The sequence below is a fragment of the Lynx rufus genome, unplaced genomic scaffold, assembly GCF_022079265.1.
Source record: "Lynx rufus isolate CCGP_SWC_20201006 ecotype Redwood Valley unplaced genomic scaffold, mLynRuf1.p SCAF_7, whole genome shotgun sequence".
Lineage (NCBI taxonomy): Eukaryota > Metazoa > Chordata > Mammalia > Carnivora > Felidae > Lynx > Lynx rufus.
Genome location: NW_025814889.1, coordinates 115,718,751 through 115,732,785, shown reverse-complemented (window position 1 = coordinate 115,732,785; position 14,035 = coordinate 115,718,751). Strand labels below are relative to the sequence as shown.

Here is a 14,035-nt window from a genome sequence, read left to right as displayed (position 1 = left end):
TATGTGGAATTGGAACATGGTACAGCCATTTTGGAATACACTTTGGTAGTTTCTTACAAAGGTAGACTTAGTCAAACCACACCATCCGGTAATCATGCTCCTGGATATTTATTCAAATGAGTCGAAACTTATGTTCACACACACACAAAAACACAGAAACTTGGAAGTAAGCAAGATGTTCTTCAGTAGATGAATGGATTAAAAAAAGACTGTGCTACATCCATACAATGGATATTTTTATTTAGTGATAAAAAGAAATGAGCTGTCAAGCCATGCAAAGACATGGCAGAACCTTAAGCACATATTGCTAAATGAAGGAAACCAGTCTGAAAAGACTATATACTGTATAATTTCTATATACTATATGACATTCTGGAAAAGGCAAAACTATGGAGACAGAAAAAAATGCCAGTGGTTGCCAGGGGTTGTGGGAGTAGGGATGAATAGGTAGAGAACAGGAAGTTTTGTAGGGCTGTGAAACTATTCAGTATAATATCATAATAGTGGATACATGACATCATGCATTTGGGAAAAAAAACCTGTAGAACTGTACAACACAAAGAGTGAAACTTAATGTCAACTGTGGACTTTAGTTCATAATAATGTTTCAAAATTGGCTCATTAATTTTAATAAATGTACCACACCCATGTAAGATGTTAAGAGTATAGAGGAAACTGTGAAAGGGGGAATATGTGGGAACTCTATACTTCCTGTTAAATTTTTCTGTAAACCTAAAGCTGCTCCAACTATTTATAAATTATCATACCGGCTACATGAGGAAATAAGATAACATCGAAAATCAAGAGAAATAATAACCAATATAAACAGACTCCCCATAGGGAATCTGGGAAATGGAATTATCAGATGCAGACTTTAAAATTACCTTGTTGTTATATGCTTAGAAAACAACAGAAAAAGCTTGACAATTCCTCCAGAAAACAAAACTGTTAAATAAATGGCAGGTTTACAACTAATACACAATAATTGAATTATGAACTTAGTGGATAGATTTAACTGCGAACATCATCATCATCATCATCTTCTTCAAGGTATTACCAGAAATCAGTGAAACAAAATATATAATAGAGAAAATTAAAAATGCCAAGAGCTGATTTAAAAAAAAAAAGATTGGTAAAATTGATAGAGCCTTAGATTCATTTTTTCCTAACTGCTCACAAAATAGGTAGGTATGCAGGTAAACACAGATGCACAATACGATGAATGGAGAAGGGGTATCACTATATCTCTTTTTCTTTTTTTTTTTTTAAGATTTTATTTTTAAGTAATCTGTACACTCAACGACGTGGGGCTTAAATTTACAACCCTGAGATCAAGAGTTGCATGCTCTACTGACTAAGCCAGGCAGGGCAGCCCCTCTTATAGATAGTAAAACAACAAGAATATTTTAAAAATAACTTGTGCAATTTAGATGAAGTGAACAAATTCTTTGAAGAACATCTTAACAAAACCAATATAGGAAGAATTAGGTAATCTGAATAGTCCAGTATCTGTTAAGAAAATGGAATCCTTGGGGCGCTTGGGTGGCTCAGTTGGTTAAGCGTCCAACTTTGGCTCAGGTCATGATCTCACTGCTCATGAGTTCAAGTCCTGCATCGGCCTCTGTGCTGACAGCTCAGAGCCTGGAGCCTGCTTCAGATTCTGTGTCCCCCTCTCTATGCCCCTCCCCTGCTCATGTTCTCTCTCTCTCTCTCTCTCTCTCTCTCTCTCTCTCTCTCTGTCTCTCAAATATAAAATAAAACATTAAAAAAAGAAAGAAAGAAAGAAAGAAAGAAAGAAAGAAAATGGATTCCTTAATTTAAAACCTCTGCAGGGAAAATGCCTGGCTCATTTGGCTTCACTGATAAATTCTTCCACATACTAAAGGAAGAAATATTACCATTCTTAGCACAAACTTTCCCAGAAAATAGAAAAGAAAGGAAAACATCCCCACTTGTTTTATAAGGTTAGAGCCCAACACAGCCATTATAAAAAAAGAGATACCATAAACAAATACACAAATCTTAAATATTAGCAAACTGAATCCCATGATGTATAAAAATTGTAATATATCATGAAATGTAAGGTTTATTCTAGGAATGTAAGGTAGCTTAATATTCAAAATTGATTAGTATAACTCAACACTGTAACGGAACAAAAAAAACTATTGTGATCTTCTTAACAGACACATAAAAATAATTTGACAAAATTTAACACCCTTTCATGATAAACTCATTAAAATAGGAATAGAAGGGATTTTTGTACCTATAAAAGTCCTACATCTTGGGGCGCCTGGGTGGCGCAGTCGGTTAAGCGTCCGACTTCAGCCAGGTCACGATCTCGCGGTCCGTGAGTTTGAGCCCCGCGTCAGGCTCTGGGCTGATGGCTCGGAGCCTGGAGCCTGTTTCCGATTCTGTGTCTCCCTCTCTCTCTGCCCCTCCCCCGTTCATGCTCTGTCTCTCTCTGTCCCAAAAATAAATAAAAACGTTGAAAAAAAAAATTAAAAAAAAAAAAAAAGTCCTACATCTAACATCATACTTATTGATTAAATATTTAATGCTTCCCTCCACCCATCCAAGTTCAGGAACAAAGCAAGTGTGTTCATTATCACCATTTTTTTTTTTTTAACGTTTTATTGGAGGTGCTGGCTAGTATAATAAGACAAGGAAAAGAAATAAAAGATTTATAAAGATTGGAAATGAGGAAGTAAAATTGTCATTCACATATGACATAATTGTGTATGAATAAAAATACAAATCTATCAAACTGTTAATATGTACAATTTAAAAATTGCTGGAAAAAAGGTCAAGTAACAGTTATTTTTTTTGGTTATCCTATTATTTCTAGCAATTCTATGAATAATAACTAAATTTACTCATGTGAATCATTTTGCTATGCTTGCCTTCTTAGGCTATTACAATGTTTAACAACCTTTTTTTTTGAAGTATAATTGACATATACATGTCAATTTCAGCTGGACAACATAATGATTTGATGTTTTTATCTATTGTGGAATGATCACAATAAATGAGTCTAGTTAATATCCATCGCCATACATGTTAAAAAAAAACCTTTTTTTCCCTCATGATGAGATCTTTTAAGATTTACTCTTTTAGCAACTTCCAAATACACAACACAGTATAGTTACCATGCTGTACATTACATCCCTGGAACTTTATAACTAAAGGTTTTATCTCCTGACTTCCTTCACCCATTTTGTCCACCCCTTGTGTCCTGCCTTTGGCAACCACCAATTTTTTTTTCTTTTTTCTTTTTTTATTTGTTTTAACATTTATTTATTTTTGAGAGACAGAGTGAGACAGAGCATGAGTGGGGGAAGGGCAGAGAGAGAGGGGTTTACACAGAATCCAAAGCAGGTTCCAGGCTCTGAGCTGTCAGCACAGAGCCTGACGCAGGGCTTGAACTCATGGACCGCGAGATCATGACCTGAGCTGAAGTTGGCCGCTCAACTGACTGAGCCACACAGGTGCCCCTCAAGTTCTTCTTTATGTCTTTGAGCTTGTTCATTTGCTTGTGTGTTTGTTTAGATTCTCCAGATAAGTGAGGTTATACAGCATTTTTTCTTTCTCTGCTTGCCATTATGCCCTTAAGGTCCATCCATACTGTCACAGATAACAAGATTTCTTTTTTATGACTGAATCATATTCCATTGTGTATAAGTTGCTAGGTCCTATGGTAGTTCTATTTTTAATTTTTTGAGGAATCACCCTACTATTTTCCATAGTGGCTGTATCATATATTGCTGGTGGGCATGTAATTAATAGAACCACTTTAGAAAACTGGCAGTATTGGGGTACCTGGGTGGCTCAGTCAGTTAAGTGTCTGACTTCGGCTCAGGTCATGATCTCACGGTCCGTGAGTTCGAGCTCTGTGATGGGCTCTGTGCTGACAGCTTGGAGCCTGGAACCTGCTTTGGATTCTGTGTCTCCCTCTCTCTCTCAGACCCTCCCCTGCTCATGCTCTGTCTCTCTCTGTCTCAAAAATAAATAAACATTAAAAAAATTTTAAAACAACAACGACAACAACTAGCAGTATTTACTAAAGCTGTGACTCACTCCTGAGTATATACTCAAGAGAAATGAGTACATATATCCACCAAAAACATGTTTAGGAATGTTCATAGAAACTTTATTCAGATTAAATTAAAATTAAAACAACTCTAATTTTCATCAAGAGAATGGATAAGTTGTATATTTATAATATGGATGACAACATAACAATGGAAAATAACTGTGCCATACAATAAAATGGCTTAGTCAATTAGACAACATATTGAACAAACAAACCCATATACCGAAGAGTATATAGTATGATTGCTTTTTTTTTTTTTGATATGGGTAGATTGGTGGATAGACAGAGTCCTAAACTACCTGTAAACATATAAGTATATACTTATGTTAAGGACGGAAGAGTAGTTCCTTTGCCAGGGTAGAAAGTGGGAGGCAGGAGGCAACCTTTTAGGGTGCTGGAGGATGGCAAGCAATGGGAAGCATGAGAAAGAATGCCCAGTGCAGTATTATTTCTCAACTGGAAATAATTCAGATGGCCCTCAGCGGTAGACTGGGTAGATATATTAAACTATGTGATATTCGTAAGTACAATACAACATGTGGCAATGAACTATTCCTGTAAGCAATAACATGAGTAAATCTCACAATCTGAGTGAAAGAAAAGCCATTTGTAAAACAGTTGAAAAAGACTATGCTTCTGTTCAGATGAAGTTCAAAAATAGGCAAAATTAGCTTTAGAAGTAAATTGGTTACCTTTTCAGAGGACAGAAGGGAATAGAGATTGAAAGGAGGAAGGGTAGGGGCACTTGTGGTATGGCCATGCTCTTGACCTATGAGGTAACAGTATCAGCATTTGCTTTGTGGTTTCACATTTTGCTCTATATTTACATTCTGTGCATACCTGAAAGGTCTATAGCTACTAAGTGAGTTGCAACATTTATATGTATTTTTCTGTAAAAAAAAAAAATAGCCTCTTGACAAAAATGAAAAAATAATTTTTTAATGTACTACTTTTGCATTATACACTGATTTTTCCATATTAGAAAATTTTCCCTATGTAAAGTTTAAGTTTTTTTTTCTTTTTAATATTTAAAAAGGCATACTTTCAAACTGAGACGCATCCATAATCTAAGCTTCTGATCTTTTGCTGCTTTGGTAGCAATTTATTAATGGTAAGCATGCTTTTAATTTTTAATTTTTAGTTCTTTTTAAAAACACATATCTTTGGGGAAAATAAAGAACTTGTGATTCCTTATCAGGTGACAGGCAAGCTCATTAGTAAAATTTGACTCCTTCCTTTTTTAGATACTTTATTTGCAGCAGTTTAGTTATTGATACCCATTTTCTGGTTTGGCATTCATATTTGTACATCTGAAGCTTATTATCTTTGCAATTTTGAATGAGAATCCTATCTATTAATCTTTTTTCTTCTAGTATTCACTGAAAATACTTATCTCTAAGTAAAATTTCTTGTTGAGTAAAACATTCTCTCTATATTTTGTTCAAATAGGAGATTTTGTATTAATGTACTTGTCCATATTGTTTCTTTTTTTCTAGAGAAAATCCCTTCATGAAAACAAATTGAAGAGACTGCAGGAGAAAGTAGAAATCTTAGAGGCAAAGAGAGAAGAATTAGAAACAGAAAACCAGGTGTTAAATAGGTACTGTGTTTGTATAAATACATATCCCATGTAGTGACTTTAATATTATAGAGCTTTGATTCTGAGTATAATGCACTTTGTTTTCTTTCAAAATATATGTCTAGGGGTGCCCAGGTGGCTCAGTTGGTTAAGCATCCGACTCTTTTTTTTTTTTTTTTGAACATGTAACTAATTGTCATTTTATTTGCAATTCCCTAGAGTAACAATGTTGGGCTTTTTTTTTTTTTTTTTTTTAATGATTAAGTTAGCTAATATGCAGTGTGTATACAGTGTAGTCTTGTCTTTGGGAGTAGATTCCCATGATTCATCACTTACATACAACACCCAGTGCTCATCCTAACAAGTACCCTCCTCAATGCCCATCTTCCATTTTCCTTGGCCTCCCCCCCTCAACTCCCCACCCCCATCAACCCTCAGTTTGTTTGTTCTCTGTATTTAAGAAACTCTTATGGTTTACCTCCCTCTCTGTTTGTAACTTATTTTTCCTTCCCTTCCCCTATGGTGTTAAGTTTCTAAAATTCCACATATGAGTGAAAACATAGGATGTCTGTCTTTCTCTGACTGACTTACTACACTTAGCATAATACCTTCCAGTTCCATCCATGTTGTTGCAAGTGGCAAGATTTCATTATATTTCATCACCGAGTAGTATTCCATTATATATACATACCATGTGTTCTTTATCCATTCATCAGTTGATGGACATTTGAGCTCTTTCCATAATTTGGCTATTGTTGAAAGTGCTGCTGTAAACATTAGGGTACATGTGCACGTATGAATCAGCAGTCCTTTATCCTTTGTATAAATTCTTAGTAGTGCTATTGCTGGGTCGTTAGGGTAATGCTATTTTTAATCTTTTGAGGAACCTCCACACTATTTTCTAGAGCGGCTGTACCAGTTTGCATTCCCACCAATAGTGCAAGAGGGTTACCCTCTTGGTTTTGGCTCAGGTCATGATTTCATGGTTCGTGGGTTCAAGCCTCTCATCGGGCTCCATGCTGACAGCACACAGGGCCTAATTGGGATTCTCTCTCCCTCTCTCTCTGCCTTTACCCTGCTCACATACACTCTCTCTCTCTCTCTCTAAATAAAGAAAATATATATGTTTAAAAGAATTCTTTTTCTTTTTTAATATTTATTCTTGAGAGAGAGAGAGAGAGAGGGAGACAGACATAGAATGAGTAGGGGAGGGGCAGAGCGAGAGAGGGACACAGAATCTGAAGCAGGCTCTGGGTTCTGAACTGTCAGCACAGAGCCTGATGCAGAGCTTGAACCCACAAGCCGTGAGATCATGGCCTGAGCTGAAGTCGGGTGCTTAACCAACTGAGCCACTCAGGCGCCCCACATTTAAAAGAATTCTAAAACTTTTTGTTATATTCCTAGTTCATTATCCTTGTTATTCATTTATTTATTTTTTTCTGGCTGAATATCCCTTCAAACCAAAACACATGCCAGGCATTTTGTTATGGTTGGGACTCATAGGAAAGGTCACTGGCTTTGGTAGCCAGGAGTGGTGTGAGTTCTTAATACTGAAACAAGATAGTTGCAACATTGCATAGTTCCCAAATGTGGCTAGAACTGTGAATCAAGATTTTTGATTTCTTGGTGTGAAAACATATTGAGCCTAAATTCTGGATTTTCATTTACGTTACAAACATAGCTAATAATCTGCATAATTAGCGTTTTTTAAACAGAGACAATTTACCTTATTGACTCAGTAGTAGTGGCATTGTAGGGCCTATTTGAAGTTAATAAAAACTTTTTGGGGTGCCTGGGTGGCTCAGTCGGTTAAGTGTCTGACTCTTGGTTTTGGCTCAGGTCATGATCTCACAGTTTGTGGGATTGAGCCCTATGTTGGGCTCTGCACCAACAGTGCCTAACGTGCTTGGGATTCTCTCTCTTCCTCCCTCTCTCTCCCAAAATAAGTAAATTAACTTTAAAAATAAATAAATAAATAAATAAAAATTTTACAAGTTCAGCTAATTTTAGTGGTAGCCTTTCAGCATTTAGAAAGTGTCAGACTTTTCTGTAATGGAAATTGGCTGTTGATGTTTTAAAATGTGCACTGGACATTCTTGAGTGTAATTATTACCAAATGGGAACAGTTGTTTTTTTAGAACACATGAAGTTTATAGACTGTGGAGTTCATGCCAATTTCATAATACTGTGTTCCAAAGTAAGAAGCCACCAAATTCATTCTAAAACAAAATTCAATTTGCTATGTCTCCTATAACCATTAATTTTGAAATATTATCAATTCAAGATTGGGTGAGTATGGCACAGATCATCTAGACTTTTGAGTGGTTTTGAAGACTATATTTTATTACTGATGTGGTTGATGGTCAGAAAATTCATGTCCAAAAAGGTGATGATATGTAAAGGCCTGAAAAGTTACCTTTTTCATCCAAATAGTTTTCCCTAAAGTTGGGTAGCTTCATCCCTGTCATTAGCAACGGTTTTAAAAATTAGGTTGAACAATATGAAATTTCATATATTTGACCATATTTTACCTATAAAAATGGCAGTGTCCTAAGATTCAACGTGGTATTTTCTCTATTCCTATTTGATTCCTTCTGTAAAATAAGGCACACTTTCAGGATTCATGGGTTGGGGGAGTGGAGTGCAAGTGAAAGTAAAAGTATCAAAAGATTTTTAATCTTTGATTAATTGGCAAGTAAAACTTTAAAATGAATTGATAGCCTGCAATGCCAACAGTTATACATGTGATTAAGATGTCATGTTTCTGTTTACTTTTCTAGATAAATAGAATTTTATGTATGTATTATATACAGATAAATCTTAGGATTTTGAAGTCCTTTTCTTCCAATTTAAAATTATATTCTGTGAATCATCCTGTTTTTCAATACAGTATAACTGTATTAAAGAACAGAAACACTTTTTTTCTTTTTTAAGACAAAATGTTCCATTTGAAGAATATACAAGGCTTCAAAAAAGACTAAAGGACATACAGAGAAGACATAATGAATTTCGAAGTTTAATTTTGGTTCCTAACATACCTCCAACAGCATCCATCAATCCTTTTAGTGTTCAGTCATCAGCCATGGTTCCAGGCATGGACTTGTCGTTTCCTCCTCATATGCAGGTATGAGCATTTATGTTACAGAAAAAAAGTCACTAACATTTCTGTTAATTTTTACCTGTTTAAATTCAGAGTTAAACATTCATATCTTTCTTTACCGTAGAAATTAGTGGGAAAAACAAAGTGGATTTGAATCTATTCTATCCTTTAGTGATGTTGCTAGAAGTGAAATCTACTGGGCAACTGAAAAGAAAAAACTTAATCCATGGGTCTTTGACTCACTCAACTACTACTAAGCATTTACTAACACTCCGCACTATGCATTTTCCATATGATATTTTATTTAATCCTAATGGAAAATACTTTGAGGGAAGGGTGTTATGATTCCCAATTTATAGATAAGGAAGCTGAGTCAGAGGGGAAGTGACTTACCTAAGGTCATAGGTAATAAGTGACAGAGTTGACTATCAAATATACATCTGATTCCAAATTCTGGGCTCGTTCTACTGTATCAGGTCCTTGAGATACTGAAGGAATCAAATTGATTGGATGGTTTTCAAAAGACTAACTGTTAATAATTATATTTTATAATATTGTAAGCACCAAAGATTTTAGTCACTGAATTGAATCTCAGACCAAGTGCTTTATTTATAATGAATTGCTATTAAACTCCAGCCTTGTTAGAAAGTAGGCAAGTGAGTATGCCTGGGCCCTGAATTGGTATTCTTCTAATTTACTCCCTGGTGAGTTTTACACCTAGAGAGGAGAACAGACTTTGTGTTTTGCTTAAGGCTAGAGCCTGAGGTGGGAGAGAAACAAGGACTAGTTAGTAGTCTAGCCCATACTGCTGTGTTCTTAGATTGCTGAAATGGTTATCCTTTCCTTGCCAGATCTTCTAGGGCCTGAGTAAAAGAGGCACCGAGGCTGTTGCCTAACAGTTCTTTTTCCAGCTATTTTTCTGTTTTTTTTGTTTTGTTTGTTTTTCATTTTTGGTGCTTTTAAGGAGGAACAGCATCAAAGGGAACTCTCTCTACTTCGCAAAAGACTAGAAGAACTAGAAACAACACAAAGGAAGCAACTAGAGGAACTTGGATCTCCTGGGGAATGATGTTCATGGAAAAAAGATCAAAAGGGATGAAATCACTGTGACTCAATAAAGCTTGAAGTTTTAACGTATGTGGCATTTAGATACTGTATTCCTGTTTGCCAGAACATTTGTGCCTCAAGAAAAGGTACCAGCTACATGATACATTGCATCAGTGTCAGGACTTTAGGATTATACCCAGGATAAGTGAAACATTAAAACCCCTTCAGAGATGTTTAGAATATTTATTGACAACTCTTTTGAGAATGTTAGAAAAGAAAAAAAAAAATTAGAGAATCAAGTTGTTAAATTATTTTATTAATTTCACTTGTTGAATTTTTTTTTTTTTTTGGCATTTTACCTGGAATATGCCCATGTTTGATTCCTTCTGCCACTTTGAGATGCTTGGCAGTAACGGGCAGTAAACATTCTGCAGTTTACCGTATACAAGAGGTCTAAACCTCGTTCTTGAAAAAAAAGAAAAAAGTTTAAAGGCAGCATTAAAAAACAAAACTTCGGGACCCCTTGGTGGCTCTGTCAGTTAAGCGTCCAACTCTTGATTTCAGCTTGGGTCGTGATCTCACTGTTTGTGAGTTCGAGCTCTTCATTGGGCTCTGTAGTAACAGTGTGGAGCCCGCTTGGGATTCTCTCTCTCAAAATAAATAACTTTTAAAATAAAAAAAAAACAAAAACATTAAGACGTGTAAATATATAATGCTACCATTCTAAAAGCTGTGTGCATATAATTAAAGAACTTAATAAATATTTTTCTACATTGTCTTTTAATTTTGAGCATACACTCGGTATTTAGCAATGTAGAAAAATCTCAATGTTATTTTCTATTCTAACTGAAAACCACAAAGTACAAATAATTAAATCCTATGATATAATTAGTTGTGTAAAACAAGGGCTATTCATTGGAAAACTTGAACCCACTGGGGTCCCTTAGCGGTAGTGTTGCCTCCTACTGTTTGGGATCTAACCGAATTATTACAAATGTCTTATCTCTGTGCATCCCTAACCTCTTTTTAAGGAAGTCTGCTGCAATAACTTCACATCAACAAGGCAAAGCTCAAATCCTCCAAACTAAGTGGAATGTTCATTATCTGGAAGTCTTTAGGATCAAAGGTCCAGGTAGATAGTGGAGGAGCAGTGCCTAATACCATGTCAAAGAAACTGGAGTCAGTTGCTGCATTACAGAACCGCTTATTCACAGACGCAGTGGCACCTTGTTGCTGAAAAGTAATTTCCATGGGGCCACTTAGAATTTAAAAAATCTATTATAACTAGAACATTTGAAGGAAAACAGAAACAGGCCACCTTTACATCAAAATGTTTATTTTTGGATATAGACATTTAAAACATTCATCTCCAAGTACAGCTTCAATCAGGTATACAATAAGAAATAGACTTTAAATCCCTAATACGGAAAAGGTAACAGAATTAATTTTTAAATGCTGCTGTAGACACTAGTGTTAGAAAAAAAAGTTTATAAATGAATTGTTTGCACCAAAAAAATATGCAAAGAAACTTGAAAATAGAAATTGTTTGCCATTTGTTTCTCTGGTTGCTGTTTAATGTAGACCCAGTGACTGATTGTCTTCAGCACACATCTAATTTGGCCATTTACTGTATTTGGCTAATGTGATCCAAGATGTGGTCTAGATCGTGCTTTTCACTGGAGGATTGACAAACACGCTACATACGTTAGTGAATCTTCACACCACCTCAGTGAGGTAGGTTAGAAATATTATATAGAAATTGAGGCACAAAGAGGTAAGTGACTTGCCCAAAGTTCCCAGCAGCATAGCCCCTGGAAGAGGAGGTAAGGCTCCACATGGGACTCTTGTGCCAGAGAGCTGGACAGGGACATCCTCACGTAGCATTTACTAAACACGTAGATAAAGCTGTAGCTGATCCTTTTCATAGCATTTCTGTACCCTAAAGAAGGGGAAGTCTTTTGGGCAACTCTCCTACCCTTGGCTCTCAACTGTCCTCCTGTTATTCTCTTACGAACGCCTTCACATCAAGACTGAGGCAGCCTCACACGGGCAGCAGACCTCTCACCTTGATACTTGTAAGTAACCTATTTGGTAGTATTTTTGAGGTGTGTCTATTGGACCGACAATGGTCAAAAGTGATGGGATTGGGAAGGTACCTATCAGGGCAGTGACTGCTTATTTGATCAGTTTGTTGAGGTGTCACCTCTTACTCTTTGCCAGATATTGAGGAGCAACAAGAATTTCATTTTCAAAGACAAATTCACATTCAACTCCTGATATCCCATACAGTGTTGGTAAATGATTTTAAGGACTATATGATGAGTGTTTTATTTGCTACTTGAAAAAATGTCTTTCCTTAATCTGGGATTTGGAGCACCAAGGGTAAAAGGTGCCACAAGGAAAGTTGAGAGTTGCCAATCACATTTTTTACTTTTAATAGGAAAACACAGTGGTATTAAAATTGGTCATGAGCAGCAAAAATTCAGGAATAAAAAATCAGCAATAAAAAGACTACGGTAGAACTGGACAGGGAGTTCTTTAAAAAGAAAGGCATGAGTAAAATGAGTATTTTGAATTCTTTCTCTTGTGAGGAATACTTTCAAAAAGTACATAGTAAGACTAAGATACCAAGTTGTATACTAATATTTTTCAGGCCTTGGGCCTCAAATATATATATATTCATATATAATACTCCAGTGTGAACAGCAATTTCATGAAATGTAAAATTTTTTTTTTGTTTTTTTTTAAATCACACACAAGTATTTATAACCACAGGGTTCACCAGAAATCTAAAGCAAGGAGACACTAAGTACAGAAACGTAGGATTAGGGGAGTGAGTTACTCTTCTACAGATAGTTTTGATCCAAGGTTTTAGACAGAAATAATGTTGTTTTTTTTTTTTTACAATAGCCAACATGTCCACTATCAAATACATTTAGTATGAAAAAATGAAAAAAAAGGGAACATACATCAGGACAAAGTGAGTAAAATGCTGTTGCATTTAAATAAAGCCTCCTCACTCTCCTTGCTTTAGAGCTCCTTAGTGAAACGGAGGTGAGTCTGATGGAGTGCAGTCCATGACCACTGAAAAACACGAGCCCTTTCAACAATGTTGCAACACTGTCAGTTTTTGGTTTAAAAACACACACACGCTCACGAATGCTAAGTGTACACACTACCAAATTCTGCGGTCAGCTTTTCCAAGAACTACTGGGGAAAGTTTCAATGCTGCAAATCCTCGAGGTTGCCCTAACACCTCCACCTTGTTTCCAAATGACTCAGTTCACATTTCCTTTTGATCATTGGCAGTGTCCCCTTTCTGCAGAGGTGCAGTGTAGTCACAAGTGCTACATAACTGTAGTTTTCAAACAAAACCACTTACATCATTGTGCTTAAGTGGAGACTGTAGTTACAATACTGACACTTGCTTACTGGCCCTGTATTCTCTGTAAACAAGGAGGCTGTTTGCAACAACCACTTCAACTCTATTTACAGAAAGGTTCCTACGGTATATGCACAGGCACAAGGTTGGTATGCTTTCTAAAAGCTGTGCATGTGCCTCCGTCTCTAAAAGACAGTGCTCAAAGTGGAACCTATGTGCAAACTTTAAAAAGTAACGACACAGAGTAGCTCAAGTAGCCATTTTGCTCCCAAGTCGTCTGAAGAATTTTGCCAGATTAAGCCAGTCCCCAGAGTGCTTACATCCACTTGCATTTCTTCTTTTCATCAAATAAGACTTTTACATGCAAGAGTTGTTTCTGAGCTTCTTCCAGCCCTCGTTCTCTTTCTAGTTTATTTAGAATCTGTTGACAATTAGAACAGTTATTTTAGATATTGTGATCTTAGCATTGGATTTCGATTTTGGGGTTTTTTTTTTTTTTTGTTTTTGTTTTTGCATTCCTGATGCCGTGAGTGGTAAAAATCTGTATGAAACAGATGCCAACATTTTCTTCGATCATTTACATACTCACTTTGCAAGTTGTTTTGCTAAGTCATTATCACAGGATCAACAACACTTTGGCTTAAAATAGAAGCTAGCAAGAAATACCAACTATTTGCTTACAAATATGGGGCCAGACTTCCAAGGCCCTGGTTTATGCATTATGTCACAGCCATTCCAAGCACAGCAAGCATTCTGGGCAGCCAACATGCAGGCAAGTATTTCTTCTTAAATGCAGCAGGCAGGGGCATCCTGGTCAGAGTTGAATATTTCCCTCCC

At 36.1% G+C, this 14,035-nt stretch overlaps 2 protein-coding genes across 2 annotated transcripts in view; one reads left to right on the top strand and one right to left on the bottom strand.

Moving 5' to 3' along the window:
• CEP83 (centrosomal protein 83) overlaps positions 1–10,356 on the top strand; it is a 124,266-nt gene extending 113,910 nt beyond the window's left edge. The window contains exons 14-16 of the mRNA XM_047065966.1: positions 5,587–5,690; positions 8,604–8,793; positions 9,734–10,356. Of these exons, the coding sequence (XP_046921922.1) occupies positions 5,587–5,690; positions 8,604–8,793; positions 9,734–9,838 (399 nt within the window). The 3' untranslated portion in view covers positions 9,839–10,356. The remainder of the gene's footprint in view (positions 1–5,586; positions 5,691–8,603; positions 8,794–9,733) is intronic.
• Positions 10,357–11,135: 779 nt separating this feature from the next.
• PLXNC1 (plexin C1) overlaps positions 11,136–14,035 on the bottom strand; it is a 149,726-nt gene continuing 146,826 nt past the window's right edge. Inside the window, 1 exon segment of the mRNA XM_047065087.1 lies at positions 11,136–13,619. Within this exon segment, the coding sequence (XP_046921043.1) occupies positions 13,515–13,619 (105 nt within the window). The 3' untranslated portion in view covers positions 11,136–13,514.